Source organism: Corvus moneduloides, chromosome 24 (assembly GCF_009650955.1).
Source record: "Corvus moneduloides isolate bCorMon1 chromosome 24, bCorMon1.pri, whole genome shotgun sequence".
Classification (NCBI taxonomy): domain Eukaryota; kingdom Metazoa; phylum Chordata; class Aves; order Passeriformes; family Corvidae; genus Corvus; species Corvus moneduloides.
Window position 1 is genome coordinate 3,219,241 of NC_045499.1, and position 22,788 is coordinate 3,242,028.

At 52.5% G+C, this 22,788-nt stretch overlaps 2 protein-coding genes across 3 annotated transcripts; both read left to right on the top strand.

Annotated features, from left to right (window-relative positions):
* The first annotated feature begins 862 nt into the window (after nt 1-862).
* On the top strand, nt 863-6,203 carry NRAS (NRAS proto-oncogene, GTPase). The gene is made up of 5 exons (XM_032132906.1): nt 863-1,037; nt 1,803-1,981; nt 2,901-3,060; nt 4,345-4,468; nt 5,164-6,203. Exons 1-4 carry the CDS (start codon nt 927-929, stop codon nt 4,462-4,464), a joined length of 570 nt encoding a protein of 189 aa, XP_031988797.1. The 5' UTR covers nt 863-926; the 3' UTR covers nt 4,465-4,468; nt 5,164-6,203.
* A 5,921-nt stretch (nt 6,204-12,124) lies between these two features.
* On the top strand, nt 12,125-22,552 carry AMPD1 (adenosine monophosphate deaminase 1). 2 transcript variants are annotated; one of them, XM_032132889.1, is made up of 16 exons: nt 12,137-12,210; nt 14,013-14,024; nt 15,045-15,219; nt 15,725-15,890; nt 17,296-17,458; nt 17,658-17,877; nt 18,229-18,358; nt 18,646-18,840; nt 19,049-19,180; nt 19,262-19,425; nt 19,547-19,673; nt 20,089-20,252; nt 20,584-20,704; nt 21,147-21,320; nt 21,763-21,873; nt 22,310-22,552. In XM_032132889.1, exons 1-16 carry the CDS (start codon nt 12,189-12,191, stop codon nt 22,463-22,465), a joined length of 2,232 nt encoding a protein of 743 aa, XP_031988780.1. In that variant the 5' UTR covers nt 12,137-12,188; the 3' UTR covers nt 22,466-22,552. The 2 variants fall into 2 exon arrangements, with proteins under 2 accessions (XP_031988781.1, XP_031988780.1); XM_032132890.1 differs by lacking the exon at nt 14,013-14,024 and having other exon boundaries at nt 12,125-12,210.
* The last annotated feature ends 236 nt before the right edge of the window (nt 22,553-22,788 follow it).

The following is a 22,788-nucleotide window of genomic DNA, read 5'->3' on the forward strand; positions in this document are numbered from 1 at the left end:
CTGGGCTGCGGGACCAGCGCCGTTCCCCGTTTAAAGCCCCGTGGTTCGGGCTCGGTGCTGTTGCCGGTTCGGAACCGCCGTGTCCCGGCGTGTCCCGCCCGTGTCCATCCCGTGTCCCGCCCGTGTCCCGCCCGTGTCCCTCCCGTGTCCATCCCCTGTCCCGCCCGCGTCCCTCCCGTGTCCATCCCCTGTCCCGCCCGCGTCCCTCCCCTGTCCCTCCGGTGTCCCGCCCGTGTCCATCCCCTGTCCCGCCCGTGTCCATCCCCTGTCCCGCCCGTGTCCCTCCCGTGTCCATCCCGTGTCCCTCCCCTGTCCCTCCCGTGTCCCTTCCGTGTCCATCCCGTGTCCCTCCGGTGTCCCGCCCGTGTCCATCCCCTGTCCCGCCCGTGTCCCTCCCGTGTCCATCCCGTGTCCATCCCGTGTCCCTCCCCTGTCCCTCCCGTGTCCCTCCCGTGTCCCTCCCCTGTCCCGCCCGTGTCCCTTCCGTGTCCATCCCGTGTCCCTCCCGTGTCCCGCCCGTGTCCCGCCTGTGTCCCTCCCGTGTCCCTCCGGTGTCCCTCCGGTGTCCCTCCGGTGTCCATCCCGTGTCCCTCCCGTGTCCCGCCCGTGTCCCGCCCGTGTCCCTCCCCTGTCCCTCCGGTGTCCCTCCCGTGTCCATCCCCTGTCCCGCCCGCGTCCCTCCGGTGTCCCTCCGGTGTCCCTCCGGTGTCCATCCCGTGTCCATCCCGTGTCCCGCCCGTGTCCATCCCGTGTCCCTCCCCTGTCCCTCCCCTGTCCCTCCCCCGTCCCGCCCGTGTCGCGCCCGTGTCGCGTGTGCGGAAGCGGCGCGGGCGGTGACGCGCGGGCGGGAGGCGGAAGCGGCGCGGGGCGATCGCGGGGCGGCGGCGGCGGCGGGGCCGGGCCGGGCCCGGCGAGGCCGCGGGGCCATGACCGAGTACAAGCTGGTCGTGGTGGGCGCCGGCGGCGTGGGCAAGAGCGCGCTGACCATCCAGCTCATCCAGAACCACTTCGTGGACGAGTACGACCCCACCATCGAGGTGCGCGGGGCCGCGGGTGCTGGAGCCGGTGCGGGCTCAGAGCCGCGGGATGAGAAACGCGGGGGAAAGAGAACTCCCCTGTGCCGGGGGCTCTGCCCGTGCCGGGCGGGCGGGGATGCGCCGCGAGGTCCCTGCAGCCCAGCCCGGCCCGGGGCTCTGGGAGCGGTTCCTCCCCCGTTCTGCCTCGGGCTTCCTAAGGCAGCCAAAGGCGAGCAAAAAGGCCACCGCGGGTCTGTGCAGGGCGTAGGTTCTGCTCACGGTGAGGGTATTTATGATACTCTTTTTTTTCCTTCTCCTATTGAGGATTTTCTTTAAAGCAACAGGAGTTCTGTGTTTTGTAACAAAGGATGGGAGGGCTTAGAGTCTCATTTAAAATGTGATTGATTGAGTATGGTTTAAAATGTGATTGTTTGGGTAATATTTAAAATATTATAGTTTTAGATACTGGTGGTTGTTCATCAGACGTGGATGAGAATCACAAAATCCAGACAAGTTTGGGTTAGAAGAGACCTTAAAGCTCGTCTCATTCCACCCCCTGCCATGGGCAGGGACACCTCCCACTATCCCAGGTTGCTCCAAGCCCCATCCAGCCTGGCCTTGAACACTTCCAGTTATCCAGGGGCAGCCCCAGCTGCTCTAGAACAGCTGGAAAAGCTCCTCTCTCACTCCTACCCGTGTTTTTATTATTATTTTTATTTTTCATCCCTATGCCCTGGGGTGGACAGGAGCAGTGCAGTGCTCACCCCAGGTCCCCGTGTGTTGCAGGACTCGTACCGGAAGCAGGTGGTGATCGATGGCGAGACGTGCCTGCTGGACATCCTGGACACGGCGGGGCAGGAGGAGTACAGCGCCATGAGGGACCAGTACATGAGGACAGGGGAAGGCTTCCTCTGCGTGTTCGCCATCAACAACAGCAAATCCTTCGCCGACATCAACCTCTACAGGTTGGGCAGTGGGGACAGGGGCAGGGATATTGGCAGAATGAAGCATTGAAGTGACTCAGTGAAGGCTCAGTAACAGACAAATATTAAATCTCTCACTTCTTTCAGAAAGTTCTGTCACTGTTCTGTGCCAGGACGTAGAATCACAGACAGGGCTGGGTTGGAAGAGACTTTAAAGCTCATCCAGTGCCACCCCCTGCCATGGACAGGGACACCTTCCACTGTCCCAGGCTACTCCAAGCCCTTGGACACTTCCAAGGATGGGGCAGCCACAGCTTGTCTGGGCACCCTGTGCCAGGGCCTCAGCACCGCCTTTAGTCAGTTAAGACTGGGACAGTTTTTAGGGTTGTTGTGTTATTCATATCATCAATCCATATAAATATCTCCAAGGGGTGCCAGGAGAACGGTGTCAGACGCTTTTCTGTGGTGCCCAGTAATAGGACAAAGAGCAATGGCCATAAACTGAACCACAAGAAGTTCCACCTCAACATGAGGAAAAACTTCTTTCCATGAGGGTGGCAGAGCGTTGGAACAGCTGCCCAGAGAGGTCCTGGAGTCTCCCTCTCTGGAGACATCCCAAACCCACCTGAATGTGTTCCTGTGTCACCTGCTCCAGGTGACCCTGCCTTGGCAGGGGGTTGGGCTGGGTGATCTCCAGAGGTCCCTTCCAACCCCAGCTGTTCTGGGATTCTTTGATCAGATGCCATTTACAGCTACAGAATGGCATCTCTAGGAAAATGGGTGAGAAATCCAGAGTGGAGTTATCCATGGACAGAAAATGAAGTGTACAAAGTGCTTGGCCATCCTGCTGACCCCCAAGGTCCTGCTCAGCTTTAATCTGTTTGAATATTGAACTAAACCAGATTTTATATTTAGAAAATAGTTCCTAACTTTTTTTTTTTTCAAATCTGTATTCCTAAAGAGAACAGATCAAGAGAGTGAAGGACTCGGATGACGTGCCCATGGTGCTGGTGGGGAACAAATGTGATCTGCCCACGAGAACAGTGGACACAAAACAGGCCCAAGAATTGGCAAAAAGCTACGGAATCCCCTTCATAGAGACCTCTGCAAAAACGAGACAGGTGAGGGGCCCCCCAGGGTCTGACTTCTTCCTGGGAAATGCAGGAATGACATTTTTCCATGTGCTTTTGCCTTATTTACAGCAGAAGCATTTTTCAACCCCTTTACAGTTTTTAGCTTCTATTTCCCCACTCACTCTTAGCTTGAAAGAGTTCTGGGTTGGGCCAGCACAGGAATCACTTCAGACTCGTCCTGACTTCCTTTCAAGTGGGTCATGTTGATAAATAACATAGAGAATAAAAACATTTCGACTCCTCTGAAGTTACTAAATAAAACTTAAAAGCTAACTAGGAAAAAAAATACTCAAAATAATAAATATAACTAAAACTAATACATATAGAGATAAAGAGACTGACAGTGGTTTTGTGGGAAATTATGTAATAAGAAAAAATAGCACATGCCCAAAAAAAAGTTCCAAAAACCCCCACCTTTAATATTGAAACATTCAATAAATACAACCACCAAAACCCCCTCTTAATAAACCTCCAAAACCATAAAAAAACTCCCAATAAGAAACAAATGCCTGCAAAACAATTCTGAAAAAATAATACTTATGTATTAAATAAAAATCACATTTTAATTACAATAAATAAATACCTTATTATAAAGTCTCACAGAACACACAGAACAAAAAGAAACCCACCTACTTTATACTGCTTCAAATAATGCTAAAAAACTGATTCCAGCCAATTCCAGCATCATTCAGTGTTGGCAGGAGGAACAGCAGAGTTTCAGCTGCTCTCACTGGGGAGTGTCAGAGGCTCAGCTCGCTCACCCCAGACCTGCTCGGCTCTCTTGGCTCCTTAATGAAAGGCAATTAGCAGATTATGTTTGCAGACAGAATTCCCCAGACTGGACTAATGGGCTTCTCCAGTGCCTCCTTGGCCACGTGTCCAGCCAGCCCTGCTCTGCCCGAGCAGGAGAACAGAGCAGGGAAGGTGCAATTATTGAACAGCAGCCAGAAAATCCTAAAGAGTCAAATTCTAAGAATTCTGAAACAGAGCTGATAAGGCAAGGAGCAGTTTGTTTTCTGCATGGAACCTCCCTCAGATATGGTTTTCCATGTTTGTTTTAATGGTTGTTACTCCAGGAGGGGTCAGGACTGTAAGGAGAGGGTTTGGGGCATCAGTGTGAGTTTCATTCTCTTATGAACCATGGGATGAGTTGGGTGCTGCTCTTCCTATAGAATTGTGTCTTTCAAATCCATTAAGGGGTTCTGGCATGGACAGATCAGTGATTTCAAAAGCTTCAGGGAAGGAAATACCTGACCTTGTGTTTGCCTTCAGGGTGTGGAAGATGCTTTTTACACTCTGGTGAGAGAGATCCGGCAGTACCGGATGAAGAAGCTCAACAGCAGCGAGGATGGGAACCAGGGCTGCATGGGACTGTCCTGCCTTGTCATGTGAAAAGGTGAGCTGGAATTCCACTTCTCCACTGGCTTCTTGTCTCTTTGCCTTCCAGCAGTTGCTACATGTGCCTTAGAAATGCTGGTTGCTGTAGGTGGGGTTTCCTCCTATCACACAACCTATTGATTCCCAGAGATTTGGATCCTACAATGTATTAATTCTCAAAAAAGAATAATTCCCCTCTAAGTTGGTGACAAAGCTTAAGAAAAGGAATTTTCATTCACATCACCCTTTTGGCTGATGGGTGGATGGAACAAGATGATCTTTAAGGTTGCTTCCAACCCAAAACATTCCATGATTTCCGCTGATTTCAATGGTGTGATTTTCTGTATCATTCCTTTCCATCTCCTTCCTTTGGGAAACCATTTGGGCTGTTGGAGAACGTGTAATTTCTGAAGAAACACCTTGAAAGAGGGCTGTGCACAGTTGTGCTGCTGAGTGATTGACTCCTGCACAGCTTCCCTCGAGCTGTGTTCCCTTGGAATGGGCTCGTTCCAGGATTAACCAAATAAAGCAGTGCAAGCAATGAAATCTGAGTTCCCAACTGAGTGAAATTCCTTTCATCAGTTCCCTGAAAGATGTTGCTCATGACTGTGAAAACAGACAGACCAGCTCAGGACTGGCACTGCTGCACTGCACACCCACCCCAGAGTGGGACAGAGATAATTAGTGCTAATTGGAGGTGCCTTTCTGTTCTAGATGCCAAGAAAACGTGGTTCAGGTGCAGCTGCTGGACGAGCCTCGATCTGTGCTGCCTCTCCTGCTGATGCCCTGCAGTGTTTTGGTGCCAGTGACAGACTCTGGGCACCAGAGTTAATTAGCACAAGGTCCTTTTTCGTGCTCCATCTGAAGAGAACATCCATGGCATCTACCTCCCTGCTCAGCTCACGGAGCAGCAGCATCTCTGGATGTGCTGGGATTCTTTTCTCACTGTGTTACCTGGGTTCGTTCAAGAAGAAAACCAGTCACAGAAGTGAACTATAGAGACTAAATGCTGTGAAAAAGATGACACTTTACCTCTAGAGTAAAAGCTAGAAGTGCTGTGTGTCCCCTGTCTGTTGGATTCCGTGCAGTGCTGTCAGAGGAGTGGCACAGTAATGTCACACGGGGTTGTGCCACCAGAAGTGCCCCTGTCCCCTCTCAGATGGGTGTCTGCTCTCTGTGCACCTGTACAGCAAAGTGCAACATCTCCAGTGCCAGGAGTGCCACCTACCTGATCCTCCATTTCTGTAATAAAAAGGAAAACCTTTCCTAACTAAGTGCCTGTTTGCTAAGAAGATTTGAAGTTGTCCCTTGGGTTGAGGAAAACCCCAAGGACTGGAATTTCTTGGGAGCTCATTGTCTCAAGCAGGCAAGTGTGGTGTGGGTGATCTGTGCCTGACAGGATCCTCCAGCAGGAATTTGGGGGCTGGAAAGTCCAGCAGGCACTTGTGAGACTCTTGGACAAGGGAGGGGACACACTGCATCTGTGTTTTACTTTCTTTGTGGGTGGAACAGTTTATATTCTGTATTGTTTTCCTGCAGCATTCAGATCTCTTCCAAGTTGGACCAAACCTGTCAGCTGTTCATTTTTAACATGAACTGCCAACATTTCTGGGCAGCTTCTCACTAATTAATCTGGTAACTGGAGGTTGCTTTGGACAGCTGCTATTCAGCTCTCTCTGTAACTTGCAAATTGTTTTATTCTGATTTTCTTACCACAGACTGTAAAGAGTCTCTTCAAAATGTCTCTAGACTGTAAAATGTAGTTGGAGTTTCCTTGTCAGGGAAGGAGTGTGGGGGGTTGGGGTGACTCTGTCAGGGGTGCAGAAAGTGGCTGTCCCTGGATCCCTGGAAGTGTCCAAGGCCAGGCTGGATGGGGCTTGGAGCAGCCTGGGACAGTGGAAGGTGTCCCTGCCCATGGCAGGGGCTGGAATGAGATGGGCTTTAAGGTCCTTTCCAACCCAAACCATTCTGGGATTCTGTGCTGGAGGGGAGAAGGCCGAGAGCTGCCACAGACACCTGAGCCAGCTTCTGATTGCAGCATCCCTGCAAAATGAGGAAGGAGATGAGTTCAGTGATGGCTTCAGAGAAGATGTGGGACAGACTGATGGGAATTCTGGGCTCTGACAGCCTCCAGCTGAGGGAATTGTGAGCTGAACGAGTTCTTCCCAGAACAAAACATCCTCCCCTCATCACTTGGGCTGCCCAGGTGTGGTCACTGCTGCGAAACCTCCAGTGCTCCTTGGAACGCCCCGTCCTTTCCTGGTCCTTGTGCTGCTGGAATTGGGTTCTGCTCCGTGTGCTCAGGCAGGAGAGCAGAATTCCCAGCTCCTCTGATGGAGGAGGAAGGAGCCTTCAGCCAACAGAGGGAGCGTTCGGGCAGTGCCAGACCAGCGGAGCAGGGGAATTGCAGGAGGCTCAGTTTCAGTTTGTTGGTGTCAGTCACACATCTTCATTTGGAGTGCTCAATTTCAAGTGGACATTAGAAATCAGTAAACAGAGAGAGAAGAATGTTTTCCTTTTAATCTTGCTTCCTTCACTACTTACATCCTTCATTCTCTTCTGGGAATTAAGAGGCTCAGTCTGCATCACATTTTCTTTATCTGTGATAATCCTTATAAATACTTTTCTCAATTTATTTTAACTTTGACTGACGTGACACTGATAAGAATTAAACCCACAAAAATTTTAACATAAAATAATATTTTCCAGCACCATACACACAGTGGTGGGCAGAATTGTGGGGACCATTGGCTGTGGCTTGGATTCAGCTTGTTTGATGTTGCCCAGAGAAGCTGTGGCTGCCCCATCCCTGGAAGTGTCCAAGGCCAGGTTGGAGCACCCTGAGGTAGTGGGAGGTGTCCCTGCCCATGGCAGGGGTGGCACTGGATGAGCTTTAAGGCCCCTTCCCACCCAAACCATCCCATGACTGATCTCATGCTGCAGGTTAAACGTGACAGAGCTGCCACCACTGCACAGCCAGGGCTGAGAAAGCTTTGTCAGGGAGAGTTTTCTGTGAAAGCCTTCCCTGTGGCAGGAGATGAGTGGCTGCTCCTGAAGAGATGTGTGACACATGGGTGCCCAGTTAATAAAAACACCCCTGGAAAATGACAAAAAGCTTTTGGGATGCACATCTGGTCACGTAGAGCAATGCGGAGTTTGTAAGGATGTTGAACGGTGACATTCTGTCATCCAGGTCTGTGGATGGGGTTTGATTTCTTGGGAAATGCAGGAGTTTGTTTCCTGGCAAGCAGGGTTGCTCAGAGCACAGCTGCCTGTGGCCATGGGAAGCCTCTGGCATTTGATGTTTGAAGGCTGTGTGGTCAGTCTGGAGAATTATTTGGATTCAGGTTCATCACAGCAATGCTCCACACTGCCCAACATGCTCTGGGTGTCATTACAATGTACCAGCTGTAGCTCCAAAAGCTGGGAATTCTCAGAAACGTGTGGGAACCGACTGGAAAATGCATCTGCTTTCTCTTTGCTGTTCTCTTTCTCTTGGGCTCTATAGAACCTGAAAAGGGAAAAAGCCCTGGTGAGGATGGGTCTGTATTTATGCCATCTTTGGAACCTTTAGAAGGGTTTTTAGGATTTTTCCAGTTTTTAGGATGCTGCAGAGCTGATCTGCACGGGTGATACTCCCATCTCCATCAGTGTAGTTCCAAATCCAGCAAAAAATCAGGGTGTTGTACTAGTCAGGAGTGTGAACTGAATGGCTGTAATTTGTTTCAAGCTGTCTCACAGGGAACTCTGGGTTTGGTGGCAACCAAGAACTGGAAGGACAAAACCCTGTGAACTTTTGGGAAAATGACTTAGAAGATAAGCACAGAAGGTTTTGCACAAGACGGGTCCCTGGAAAAGATGTTTTAGTAGATTTGGTCCAAATATTGTTATTTAGAACAGCACAACTCTGCACTGGTGCCAAGCTGATTTCACTGTCCTGACTGGGCAGAACAGACATAAACAACTTTTGTGGTAAAATATTAAAAAAGGGTAAAGCTCTTGTTCAGAACTTCCAAGTGCCAATGACTGTGATAAATGTTGCTGTTGCTGTGGCTGAGCACAGCTCTCCAAGGAGCCAGTGGAACTCTGTGGTTGATTCTCTTTGTGTCCCCCCTCCGTGGTCTTGTTCAACTGCTCTGATCCTGTCCTTGTCCTTGGTAGGACTTTGGATTTAAACCAGGATGTTTAAGCTGCCGTAATTTTTAGTGCAGCTCAGACTTAGAATTGGATTTCAAGCAGCCTCAGGCCTGTGGGGGAAGGAGAGCAGTGGGAGTTTGAATCCCATTCTGAGCTGTCTGTGCTCCTCAAAAACCCCAAACCTTGAGTCTGCCTGTGTGTAACCCCCAGGATGGTTGGGAAATGTTGGGATCTGGACCTTTAACCCAAGGGCTAATTTGTTGTTACTTTGTTTAATTATTTGCTTTCAATAATGCATCTCTTTTGGTTTGAAGTAAATTATTTTGCTTCTTAAATAACTTTTTTAAAGAATAAACTTTGAATTCTTTGGTTGTTTTCTTTGGGTTCTGGGCATGGTATCCACGAGTGGGTTACAGAAAGTTTATCACAGTGCTCTCTCTTTGTCTGTGGGGTGGGATTTACACCAGTTGCCACTTCTGTCATGGGGCATGGTCAGCTCTATCACAGATGTGCCCTAGAGCATCAATGAGCAGTGAGAGTGGCCTTGAGACCTGCCACAGGCTTGGTCCTGAGTCCAGTTAATGACTTCACCAACCTGTGCATCTTGCTACTGCTGAATGTCTGTTTGCAGTGGGGTCTCTCATGCTGACTTATATTAAAAAATGGAGAGGGAAGCTCCTTTGCTTGATATTCTGGTGGCAAAAACAGCTATTAAGTTACTGCTGTGCCCAAATCATGCTCTGTTAGGCTTTTAAATTGCTTGATCCAGTCTTCTAAAATACTTCCCTGTTGGCTTTCCTCCTGCAAGAAGGCAAATTGTGTCAGACCACACAGTAAGTAAATGTGCTTCAAGTGTATTTCTCCTCAGACGTTGTGTCAGGTATCTGAAACCTGGAGTCCAACCTGGGTTTTGTTTCAGGAATTTAAAAACAGACCCCCAGGAACAGGGGCATGCACCTCCTGCCACTGTAGCTCCAGCAGTCACTGCCTATTCCCAGAGGATTCACACCCTGAGCTCGGGTGGGTGCTAAAAACCCAAGGGTTTCTTGGCTTGCTGGGAAAGTTTCCCTGCAATATCTTTGTTCCCTGCAACAACCTCCCTTGTTCCTACAAACAAGCTCCCTCCTGAGGAACTGATTTTGGTTGTGCCCTGGAACAGAGGCTGATTTCAGCAGCCCTGGGGGGATCTGTGCAGGGGATGACTGAGAGCAACCTGGGGAGAGAAGAATTTGCTGAGAGTTTCCCCAGTGCTGGGTGAGTTGATCAAAGGCCCAGCACAGCCAGGAGTGCCCTGGGGAGATCCATGTTGTCCCCTCTCTGTTCATATTCCTCCTCTTCAGGATTTAAACCATTTTCTAGAAAATCTTGCCCCATGGCCTCTGTTTGGGCAGCTGCCCCTGTGCTGTGGATGCAAGGCCAGGCAAGCTGCAGAAGATCCTGCACAATAACCCAAGCTGCCAAATTCCTGCCAGGTCCAACCATTTTCCCTTGGCTGGACCTGGGTGGAACGAGGGCAGCTCAGAGGCGAAAGTGTGGGGTTTAGAGCCACTCCAAAGCCTCTGGGTGTGAATCATTCACTTTCCAGCTGAAAAAGAGGGGGAAGACAGGTTGGTTGTGTCAGTCCTTGAGTTTGCACAGGCCCTGGATCTAACTTTAGTACAGCGTGCCCAGGCTTTACTCAGATTTCCACCATGAGCCCACTCAAGCTGACCCTGTGATTAAAAGGGCTGAGGGATCAAGAGATGATCAAGATTCTTCTCTTGAGGAAGATGACCCCTGTATCTTAAAGGTTATTTTTGGTTTCAGATATGAATCCCAAGATATTGATGTATCCAGGAAGGTTAAGGGCGGATTTAGTCCTTGTGGGACAGCAAACAAGCAGGAGCCAGTTTTTATGGACCTTGAATGAAACAGTTAAACAATAATATGGTGTGGGAACTCAAACTCGGGGATGGGTGAGAACAAGAAGAATTCATCACCTGAAGAATTTATCAGCATGAGAGGAAGCATCCCTGGTGCTTCTCCTCTGCAGGGTGGAGGGAGGGCAATTTATATTCTTGGGGAATAACAGGGAAGTGGGGGTAAAATTCCCTAAATTCTGGAGAATTTCTCAATTGTCACCCAGCATGTTCTGAAGTTGTGCCCATCAAATAGTGGGCACATCTCTTCCAGAGAGTTGCTGGATGCTCTGGAAATTATCTCAGCTGGAGATGCTGTGCCAGGTCTCAGCTCACCTCACTTCACTGGCTGTGCCACAAGATTCCCTACGGACAAAATCCATGGCTTGTTATTTCCAGCTCTGTATTTTATGCGGGTGACTCTCTCACCTATTCCAGCCTTTTTCTTGGACAAGACTTTTCCATAGCTCTTCCTGCAAAATGTGGCACAGGAGCCCCTTGGATGCACATGTAATTCCGAATAACATCTGTTCCAGGTGGTTCTTCTGTTCCCTTCAATGCTATGACCAAAGCCACCCTCTAAAGCAGAGCCAGACTGTGCCCAAATGCTTTGTCCTGTTCCAGGGCAGTTTTTCAATGCCATCAAGAATCGAAGCACAAACAAACAGAGAAAGGCTCTGTTTCACATCAAAATTATTTTATCCTCCTGACCTCTTCAGCTCCACCACTTCCCACCAGGAATCTGAATAAGAAGCTCAGAGTTATCCTGGCAACACGTAGGACACAACAAATTCTGGCCTTTTTCTTCACACAGGAGGTGTTTTCCAGCTGCAGGTGAGATCTGAAGAAGGTTTGAGGACACCCTAAAGGAGTGTACAGCCCTCAAAGCCAATATGCTGGAAACAACCTGCTTAAAATGAAGCCAGGAGGTGCCTCCCAACCTGAGAGCTGCTCTGCCAGACCCAAGCCACGTGTGCAGCTGAAGGCAGGAGCTCCCTGACCCACCCTGGGCTGGACTGAGATCTGGTCTCTGTCAGATACACCTTGGTTATGGCTCACCACATACAGAGCTGATTATCATAGCAACATTGTGACACAAAACTTGATAAAGGCAGTTCCTGAAAAGCTCAGGAACAAACCGTGACTCCCTACACCTTCCTTTAATTTGTTGGATTCATCTGGGAAGAAGTGAGCCCTGTTGGTAAAATCCAGGCTTTCAAACAGACCCCTCCCTCAGGAAAAATTCCTGAACAGCTCAGGTGAGAGCATATGGTTTGTACCTATCCACAGCCCCTGCTCTGATTGGGGATTTTCGTTAAACCTTTGGTTCAGCACAGAAGGCATCAGGTTTAGTCTCTCTTAAAAGACTGACTTCCACAGACCACACCAGAAAGGTGCAGCTGCCCAGGAAAGCAGAAATCTGGCCAGACACCAGGAGACACTCCATAAAGTGTAAAATGCAAGCATGACTTAAAGAAAAAGATTAATTAAATTTGAGTTCTGCTTTCACCTGCTTCAGTGCAAGTGGTTGTGGCTGCACTTTAAATAGTCCCACAGTTGATCTCCAGTCTCCTTTTAGAGTGGGAGAGTCTGATTACAGGGAAGGGAAAGCGGTAAAATTAGTGTTGGGCTGCCAGGCAGTCACTTGGCCCCTCGTGCTCGGGGACACTGGGGTGTTATTGAGGCTCTGCAAACGCTGCTACGATGTCCCGGGTGAGAATTCCAGGTAGGTCTGAAAGCCAAGTGTGAGCCAAGGAGCCACGGGGCAGGTTCCTCCCACATCCTCGGAGATTTGGATGTGTGGTGTCCAGGGGACCTCACTGGGGCCTTCGGGCATTTTTCTTCCTGCTTGGAGATGTTTTTGGATAGTGCAGCAAAGAAATTGTGTTATTGTTTAAATCTTTCTATGCTTGTACTGAAGGAAAATATTGTCTCTCCTGCAGTGTAATGTGTCCTGTAATGACACCATTAAATCCCTGTGGAAAGGGTCAGAGGGACTTCAGGAATCTCTGGTCAACCTGGTGAAGCTCAGAAGATGTGGGGAGCTGCAACCCCGAGGGGATGGGAGCACGAGCTGGGCAGCAGGAGCAGGGCCAGCCAGGCTCTGCAGGACAGTGCAGAGGGACATGTGACAGGTGACTGCACAGCCCTGAGTGATAACAGCACCAAACAGCCCTGATAGGAGCATGTTTGGAATTGCAGGGCTATGGTGTAAGAGACACTGCCCTAGCACATGAAGTTGGTGTTAAAGCCTGGCCCTGCACCGTCAGTGGGAGGTTGTGAACCTTCCTGAGTGTAATGTTCATCCACTAGAGAGATGAAAGGTCAAACTAAGCATTTCTGGGATGATTAGCTGGCAAATGAATACATGGAGTCAGAATTGTGGAGTGTGTGTTCCGCAGGCTGGGCTTTGGGAAGTCAGCAGCTGGTGAGCCGTGATGCCAGAGCTCCAGCCTGAACTGCTGGCTCAGATGGAAAAGGCAGGGGCTGCACCCTCAGATGGTGCTGCCACCCTGTCTGACCAGCAGTGAGGAGCTGTGGGAGTGCAGAGTCTCAGCTGTGTGATCCTGTTAGGGAATAAGGGGAGATGTGACCACAGGGGGATGGAACTCGGCATCTCTGAAATGACCATCCATCCTGAGGGCCACAAAGGAGAGAGTCAAGGGCAAAAAATAGCCAAGCCTGGTGCTCAGAGTCACTGAAATATCTGCTTGCTTGGTCAGCAGGAGAAGGCTCTGCTGCCCTTCCTGTGTTCCTGCTGCATCCCTGCAGGTGCAGGGAGAGACCTTCCAGGCCAGCTCAGTTGCAGCACAGGACTGGTACCCATCAGTCTCTGGTGGTGTGGAGTGAGGTGATCTGGGTTCTAGAAAATGCTCCCCCTTGGGCTCTGCAGGGAAAGCAGAGACTGTGTCAGGCAGAAGCTGTGCCAGAGCCTTGGGTGGGATGTAACTGCAGTGGGGTTTGGTTCCACGCTGAGGCACCACCGAGGCTCCGTTGTGGGACAGGCAACACAGAACTTCCATCTTGGCATTCCTCAAAGTGACAACTTCTTCTCTGCCTTTCTTATTTTTCTTTCAGTACCTAAAGGGGCTACAAGAAGGCTGGAGGGACTTCACACAAGGGCAGGGAATGACAGACAAGGGGGAATGGTTTTAAGCCAAAGGAGGGTGGGATATTGGGAAGGAATTTCTCTCTGTGAGGGTGGGAAGGCCCTGGCACAGGGTGCCCAGAGAAGCTGTGGCTGCCCCATCCCTGGAAGGGTCCAAGGCCAGGTTGGATGGGGCTTGGAGCAGCCTGGGATAATGGAAGGTGTCCCTGCCCATCAGATGAGCTTTAAGGTCCCTTCCAACCCAAACCATTCTGGGATTCTATGATTCTTTTATAAGTGGAAGGCATGGAAGGCTTTGGCTAAACTTGTACTTTGCTAATCCCTTTTTAATGACTGATGAGATGATAAGGCAAAAAGGCTCCAACTTTGAGGGGCTGATCACAACAGCTTTTATTTTGTCTCTGTTTTGTCTCAAACAGCAGAACATAAAGGTGAGTATTGCTGGGTTTCTCTATGCTCTGCTGTGTTACTGCCTGGACATGATCACTGGAACCAAGCAGCGGTTTCGTGATCATGGTGATCCTTCAGCAGCTGGAGAAATGCTATTTCCTGGCAGTGCCAGCTCTGCCCCTCGGTGTTACACAGAATGCTCCCACCATTTGGTCCTTTGATACAGCACCAAAATATGCAATTTGTTAAATACCCTCCTGGCACCCTGAGTGCTGTGAGAACCCTCTGTCCGTTCTGCTTTGGTCCTCACCTGTGACCATGTCCTGTGTGACACTCGATGGTGAGGTCCAACCTTGGGCACTGATCCTCGCCCTGCTTCGTGTTGAGCTACCAAAACCTGCTGCCAGTGCCCCTGTGCTGCCATGCAAATATCTGCTTCTGGGAGACGCTGCCAGCAGAACCCTTGGGTTCTTGTTTTATGGTGTTTTGTTGGCAGTGGAAGGGTTTTTAACCTTCCTTGTCCTCCTCCATAAAGCTCCAGCCAGCCCTGTGTCAATGGAGACTTCGGCACCTTTGCAGCACGATGCACGTGGTGGGCTGGGGAGTGCCCAGCTCCCCGCACTGGGTTGGTGGGAGCTGAGCGCTTGGGCTGCCAGCTCTGCCCCCTCCATCCACACCTCTGTCTTCCCCCTGACTGCTGCAGCAAGTGGATTTCAGGCTCCCTGGAGCTGTAAGGGCTCTGCCAATTTTCCCCTCTTCCCCCCAGTGCATGCTCCCATAACTGCCCTTCCCAAGGACCTGCTGCTCTCTGGGCCTTTGGGCAGCACTCTTGGGCTGTATTTACTATTCCTGCTGTACTGGGGATATCAAGGGATGTCTCCAGCCCACCAGGTGTGGCCTGGCCTTGCTGGAAATTTGGGAGGTGGCTCAGAGTCTTCTCTGGGGTGTGGGGGCCATGAGGAAATGGCAGCTGAGCACGGAGCTGCCTGCAAGGGGCACCTGCCTGTTCCAGTGGCTGGGAATCACCTCCCTGTGGGACACTGAACTCCTGCACCTTGCAGAGATGGACGAGTCCATGCGCTCCTTCGCCGAGAAGGTCTTTGCCTCCGAGGTGAAGGATGAGGAGGTCAGGGGAGAAATCTCTCATTTTGATGTGGAAGATATCTGCCCCATCTCCCGCCAGGAAATGACACTGCACATGATGCTCCAGGAGACCAGTGCCATGGTGGAAAAGCGGTGAGTTCCCGGGAGCTTGGGCAAGGAGAGGAGCACAGCCTGCAGCCCCTGGCCAGAGCAAACAGGGGGGATGTAAATCAAGGCCCTTGGGCCCAGCTCACCACACCTATGGAATAAATCCTTGATAATCCCAGGGCATCTGTCAGGTACTCCAGGATTTCCTCTCCAATTGTTCCCACTGTTGGACAGAAAGAAACCCTTGGCCTGTTCCCTCGGTGTCAGCACAGCAATGGCCACAGAGCTGTTGGGGAGGGAGACTTGGGGACTCTGGAAAGATGCAACTTCCAAAGCCTGTGGCTATTTTGTGTGCTGTGGGCTGTGCTTCTGGCAGCATCCATTTAAGGTGCTCAGAAATCACTGGTCGGCTGATTCATGTTGTGCTCAGAAATCACCAGTGAGTTGATTCGTGTTGTGCACAGGTAGAACATGGCTGTGGGAAGTCCCTGGCCCTGCACCTGTGTGTGACCATGGAATGGGGCTGTTTGCCTGAGCCTTTCCTCCGTAGCAGGAAGAAGCTGATCCACCAGAAGACGATTGCGCCGGCAGTGTCTGTGGCTCCCAGGTCTGTGCCCAGCCAGGCTGCCACTGATGAGGCCAACTCCACCTGCCCCCAGTACCAGACTGTGCCCGACTTCCAGCGGGTGCAGATCACTGGGGATTATGCCTCTGGGGTAGGTACTTCCACGGCTGCTCCCTTCCCATGCTGGTTGCCCCCTCTGGTCCCTGCCTGTCCCTCAGCAGTGCCCACTGACACAGGAGTCTGTACCAGCTGCAATGGGGAGGGTGTCTCCCAGCTCAGTCTGTGCCTCACAAGCATCTGGGGGTGCCCTGCTGCATCCCTGGAGGATCCAGAGCTGAATTCCTTAGCAGCAGCCGTGGGGGGCTGCATGTTTCCCATGGGATTCTCCAGGGTGGGCCTGGCAGGGCGGGCTGTGCTCACTCTGTCACATCCTCTCTGCTTGCTCACAGCTCTGTCTGTCTGAGGTCTGTGCACATCCAAGCATCCCAGAATGGCTGAGGGAGGTCACCAAGGCTCTGGCACAGGCAGGGTCACCCAGAGCCATTTGACCAGGACTGTTATCACATCCTATGCTAATCCTGCCTCACTCTCCTCCTCAGCCTCCTATTACATTTATGCTGCTTCTAAGAACCTGCTGGAGGGTTGCTCAGCCTGGAGCTGCATAGCAGAGGGGATCTGGAAATCCCTCCCTGCTCAGGCACTCAGCATGTTCCCCCTGGCATGACTGTCCTAGCTGGGAGTGCTCCACTCCAGCCTCTTCTGACTGCCCAAAACACTTGTTTGTGCAGTAAATCAAAAATCCTTGACACACTGTGTCAGTGTATGTTGTTGTTCCTACTTCAGTTTCAGCCTGGGCTCCAAAAATAGCTTTAATGTTTTGCCCAGGCCTGGCTTCCATTTCAGGGCCAATTACTGATTGCAGTGAGGAATGTAAGAGGGGGTGACATTAGAATTCACTGGTTCTGGCACCAGGAACTTTCCTTTGCCATGCCTGGGTCTCTGCCTATCATCCCTTCCTTGCCCTGCTCAGGCAGAGCAGCGGGACATTGATATGGTATGATTTATGATATGATGAGATAGATACGATATGATGAGATAGATATGATATGATATGATATGATATGATGATATGATTGATATGATATGACAAGAAAGTTGGAGAGGGACTTTTTACAAGAGCATGTAGTGACAGGTCAAGGGGAATGGCTTCCCAGTGCCAGAGGGCAGGGATGGATGGGATATTGGGAAGGAATTGTTCCCTGTGAGGGTGGGGAGGCCCTGACACAGGGTGCCCAGAGAAGCTGTGGCTGCTCCATCCCTGGAAGTGTCCCAGGCCAGGATGGACAGGGCTGGGAGCAGCCTGGGATAATGGAAGGTGTCCCTGCCCATGGCAAAGGCTGGAACAAGATGTTATTTAGGATCCATTCCAGCCCAAACCATTTTTTGACATTTACCTTGCTGTGACCAAAATCTCCCTCCACCTGGGTGCACCAGGGTGTCTCTTGGACACCCGTGTTCCAGCTGTGTGGCTGCCTTCAGCAACAACTCTCTCGCAGGTGACAGTGGAAGATTTTGAAGTGGTGTGCCGAGGTCTGTACCGGGCGCTGTGCATCCGGGAGAAGCACATGCAGCAGTCGGTGCAGAGGTTCCCCAAGACGCCCTCGCAGTACCTGCGTGCCATCGAGGGCGAGCCCTGGAAACCCAGTGACATCGGCCCAGGTACCTCCAGGCACCCCAGGGGCTTCTTCTGGCTTCAGTACGGGGCAGGGCTCAGGAAAGGGCTGTGGAAGGCACTTGCCCAGGCCTCCTCCTAGGTGTCACAGTGGTGGGGTGCCCCTCCTGCTGTGTGCGGTGGGGGAGCAAGGCAGGCCTGGGAGGTTTGGGCCGGCAGCCTTATAGAATTCTCCTTTTGGTGCAGTGTTCACCCCGCCAGTGAAGGATGGACAGGATCCCTTCGACACTGGGAATCTCCCCGAGGACCTGGGATACCATGTCCAGATGAAGGATGGGATAGTTTATGTCTATGCAGACAAGGCAGCGGCTGAGAGAAATGAGCCAAAGGACCTGCCCTACCCCAGCCTCGAGCACTTCATGGATGACATGAACTTCCTCTTGGTCCTGATTGCACAGGGGCCTGTGTAAGTGCACAACCCACCAGGTCCTGCCTCAGTGGGCAGAGGGAGGTCAGGGCAGCCCCCTCCCTGTCCTGGGAAGAGGGAGGAACCTGCTGATGACACACCTGGCTGCCCAAGTGTCCTTGGCCCTTGTCAGCCCTCTTGACTTGTGTCTTAAGCAAAGCAGCACTCAGGGATTGGAGACAGGACCTGCAGGTAAGCTCCCAGCTGGCCAGAGCTCTGTAATAGAGCCAGGGGAGGCACCTTAGGGAAGCAGGGCTGGGCAGCATAAGCTCCTCCACCCCAGGCAGAATCTGTGTCCCTGTGCCAAGGGGTAAGGAGCCCAGTGATTGTTCTGCCCTTTGCTCTCACCAGGAAGACCTACGCTCACCGGCGCCTCAAGTTCCTCTCATCCAAGTTCCAAGTGCATGAAATGCTCAATGAGATGGAGGAGATGAAGGAGCTGAAGAACAACCCCCACCGGGACTTCTACAACTGCAGAAAGGTAAAGGGCAAGGCTTAGAGCCCCAGGGACCCTGGAGAGGAGCTGTCACAGTGCCTGTCCCTCCCCGGGAACTGGATGTTGGAGTCCCTGTCTGTAGCAGCAGCATTGCTCCTGTGAATGGGAATGTGCTCCCTGTGATGCTCTTGGCAAAGCTGTGCCCTCTGGTTGTGTTCACCTGCTGAGCTGACCCCTGCTCCCCACACAACATGCTCACCTGAGGGGTCTGTTTACCTCCCTGGGATGGTACCCCAGCATCCCAACTTGAAGCTGTCCCTCTGTTGTCCCAGGTGGACACACACATCCATGCTGCAGCCTGCATGAACCAGAAGCACCTTCTGCGTTTCATCAAGAAATCCTACCATGTGGATGCCAACCGCGTGGTCTACAATGCCAAGGGCAAACAGCTCACCCTGAAACAGCTTTTCCAGCAGCTCAACCTGCACCCCTACGACCTGACAGTGGATTCCCTGGATGTTCATGCTGTAAGTGGTCAGACATTTACTGTAAGATCACTCTTGGGCCACTCTCGCCCCCCATGGCTTTTCCCTGTGCACCCACACATGTTGTGTGCATTAACATTTGTGTCAGGGTACGGCAGCTCCTGGCTTTCCCATTTTGGGTGGTTTGGCTCAGTCCCTGCTCCCTGCCAAACTGTGAGGGCAGTATTTGAGCCTGATCGCCCTGCTCCAGGGCCGGCAGACATTCCAGCGCTTTGACAAGTTCAATGACAAGTACAACCCCGTGGGGGCCAGCGAGCTGCGGGACCTCTATCTGAAGACAGAGAACGCCATCAACGGCGAGTATTTTGCCACCATCATCAAGGTATGGACAGAGGGGAGGAGAACAGGGTGAAGCTGTGGTGCTGCTGTGGCTTCCCTTGCCATGGTGTGCTCTGGTTTGCAGGAGGTTGGCTCTGACCTGGAGGATGCCAAGTACCAGCACACGGAGCCCCGGCTCTCGATCTACGGGCGGTCACCTGAGGAGTGGGCCAACCTGGCCAAGTGGTTCAACACCCACCGGGTCTATTCCCCCAACATGAAGTGGATGATCCAAGTCCCCAGGATTTAGTACGTGCTGTGGGGCTGAGGGAGCACTGTGCCTTACAGATCCCTCATCCCTGAAAGGGTTTGGGGACAGTGGGCCATGTTGTCCCTCTGGTTACCAACTAATCCCTGTTTCTGTCCACAGTGATGTGTTCAGGTCTAAGAATTTCCTCCCCCACTTTGGGAAAATGCTGGAAAACATATTTGTTCCTGTGTTTGAGGCAACTGTCAATCCCCAAGCCCACAAAGAGCTGAGTGTCTTTCTACGCCACGTGAGTGTCACCTGCTGATGTTGTCAGGTGTGGGGAGAACTCGCATTCCTGTTTGTGCACAAGAAATGGGGTATTGGCCCTGACATGGAAAATGGCATCAGTTGGCTCGTGGTCCTTCTGCCTCATTCTGGGAAGGCCAGAAGTGCAGGGAGGGGTCAGACTCCCTGGGCTGGCTGCTGTGGTGCTGAGAATTGCTGCCCACTCACCTCCTGGAGAGGTGTGAGCTTTATTCCCAGTCCTGGACAGTGCTTGGGGGGTTGTGAGGAGTGAGGTCTGCAGCCTTGCCCAACCCTGCCCTCGGGGAGCACAGGGGTACAGCTGGGCTCTGGTGAGCTGTGGTGGGGCCGAGTGAACCCACCTGGGCATGATGAGGTGCAGAGTGTGAGATGCACTTTTTTGTTCCCTTGCCAAGCAGATCACGGGCTTTGACAGCGTGGATGATGAATCCAAGCACAGTGGACACATGTTCAGCACTAAAAGCCCAAAGCCAGAGGAGTGGACTTCTCAGAAGAACCCATCCTATACCTACTACATCTACTACATGTATGCCAACATCCTGGTGCTGAACAACCTGCGCAGGTGAGGCCTGGGATCTGCCAAGGGGCTGCCTCGGTTCTTTGACTGTTGGTGTGGAAGAAGTGGAGCTCTCCTCGCTCTGTATTTGGAGCATCACGTCCCAGAGCAATCCAAATACCCCTCAGTAGGAAATGTGATGGACTGGGAGGAAAGCTTAGGGATTGCAGAGACACATCTATTGCATGCACAGAGGAGAAATGAGAACGAGCAACATGCTCCTAGGTCAAGCTGGATTCTTGGGGACTCATGGTAGGGGCAGAGCTGGGCCTGAAGTTGGGTCCAGCCACCCAACCCTGCCGTTTGCCTGCTCTGAGTGCTCCTTCCCTGTGCCCAGGCAGCGTGGGATGAACACGTTCCTGTTCCGCCCGCACTGCGGCGAGGCCGGGGCCATCACACACTTGCTGGCAGCCTTCATGACAGCAGATAACATCTCCCATGGGCTCAACCTCAAGAAGGTATGAGGAGCAGGCTGCCAGGAGCAGCCCAAGCACGGCAGAGCAGAAGTGCTCACAGCTGCCTCCATGTAGCTGGCAGTTACCTGTGCCTCTGCTTCATGCTGACACATCCTGGCTTCAGGCAGATGTCAAATGGTTCTCTGGGTTTCTCCAGGCATGTTTGGGGGTGCGGCTGAGAAATGTATTAGATTTTGGGGGGTTTAGCCTCACAGACCCATCATAGAATATCTTTGTTACCACTGGAGCCAGCTGAGTTCTGGTATCAGACAGCTCCTTGGCCTCTTGTGTTCCTTGGCCTGAAGGATTGATTGCTGGCTTGCCCATCTCTTTCCCTGCACACAATTCCCTGGCTGAGGGCTGGCCTGATCTGAGGAGTGACCTTGGAGAGGTGGAAGGTGCAGCAACTTTATCCCTAATGTGGTACCTCTGCTCATCTTTGCAGAGCCCGGTGCTGCAGTATCTGTACTTCCTCGCCCAAATTCCCATTGCCATGTCCCCACTCAGCAACAACAGCCTCTTCCTGGAGTACGCCAAGAATCCCTTGCTTGACTTCCACCAGAAAGGGCTGATGGTGTCCCTTTCTACAGATGACCCCATGCAGTTTCACTACACCAAGGTACAGTGTGAGCTGAGCACTGGGGCTGGGACTGTGGGGCTGGGACTGTGGGGCTGGGACTGTGGGGCTGGGATTGTGTGGGCCCCAGTTTTTTTTGGAAGCCAGTGGCACTTGCTGAGGGTGCAGCATATGCTGAGCCATCTCCCCCTCCACCAGCAGAGGTTCAGGTGGGATATTAGGAAAAAATTCTTCACTGAAGCAGGGGTCAAGCATCAGAACAGGCTGTCCAGGGCAGTGGTGCCTGGAAGTTTTCAAAATATGAGAACACGTGGCACTTTGTGATATGGTTTAGTGGGCATGGGAGTGCTGACTGAAGGTTGGACTTGATCTTGGAGAACTTTTCCAACTCCAATGATTCAGTGGTTCTGTGAGGTCTGGGACAGCTGCTGCAGAGCATGGGCTGTGCTGGCAGAGGCTGCTGACCCCTAACCCTGTGCTGCAGGAGCCCCTCATGGAGGAGTATGCCATCGCCGCCCAGGTGTTCAAGCTCAGCACCTGTGACATGTGTGAGATCGCCAGGAACAGCGTCCTGCAGTGCGGCCTGTCCCACGAGGTGGGTGTCCTGTCCCACGAGGGGTGTCCTGCAGTGTGGCCTGTCCCACAAGCTGGGTGTTCTGCAGTGTCTCATATCCCATGAGGTGTGTCCTGTTCCATGAAGTGGTGTCCTGCAGTATGTCCTGTCCCATGAGGTGTGTCCTGTGCCGCAACCTGGGTGTCCTGTCCCACACGGTGTGTGTCCTGCAGTGTGTCCTGTCCCACGAGGTGTGTCCTGTGCCGCAACATGGGTGTCCTGTCCCATGAAGATGGTGTCCTGTCCCACGAGGTGCGTGTCCTGCAGTGTGTCCTGTCCCACGATTTCTGTTTCCTTCTGGGGTGGTCCTGCTCACGGCCTGACAACGGCGACCAGTTCCGCCCATGGGCTTAGCGCTTCCCTCGGGCGCTGCCAGCGGGGGTTCTGAGGTCGGTACCGCTGTCTTTGCCTCTGGCAGGAGAAAGTGAAGTTTCTGGGTGAAAACTACCGGGAAGACGGGCCCGAAGGCAACGACATCCGGAAGACGAACGTGGCCCAGATCCGCGTGGCCTATCGCTACGAGACCTGGTGCTACGAGCTCAACCTCATCGCCGAGGGGCTGAAGAACGAATAGGCGGGGGCCGGACTGCGGGGTCGAGGCAGCGCCGGGGCCGTGCCGGACTCTGAGGGCGCCGGGGCAGCGCAGTAAAACCCCCTCTTGTGAAGCGGCTCCGAGCGGCCTGAGGGGAAGGGGGCGGGACCGTCGCCTAAGTGACAGCCGTGCCAACCAATGGGCGGTGGCGGTGCCACCCTGGGGCGGGATGAGGGCGGGATCTCGAGCTGAGTGACGGCCGTAACAGCCAATGGGCGACGGCTCCGTGAGCGCCGGGCGCGCTCTGCGGGAGCGGGCCGAGGCCGCGGAGAGACGGGACGGGGCGCGGCGGGGGCGGGGCCTCA

Coding starts and splice junctions, on each gene's coding strand:
- NRAS (XM_032132906.1), top strand. CDS start 927: ATGACCGAGTACAAGCTGGTCGTGGTGGGCGCCGGCGGCGTGGGCAAG. Junction 1,982..2,900: donor GCCGACATCAACCTCTACAG/GTTGGGCAGTGG, acceptor GTATTCCTAAAG/AGAACAGATCAAGAGAGTGA. Junction 3,061..4,344: donor CCTCTGCAAAAACGAGACAG/GTGAGGGGCCCC, acceptor GTTTGCCTTCAG/GGTGTGGAAGATGCTTTTTA.
- AMPD1 (XM_032132889.1), top strand. CDS start 12,189: ATGTCCCGGGTGAGAATTCCAG. Junction 19,426..19,546: donor ATCCAAGTCCCCAGGATTTA/GTACGTGCTGTG, acceptor TTCTGTCCACAG/TGATGTGTTCAGGTCTAAGA. Junction 21,874..22,309: donor AGTGCGGCCTGTCCCACGAG/GTGGGTGTCCTG, acceptor TGCCTCTGGCAG/GAGAAAGTGAAGTTTCTGGG.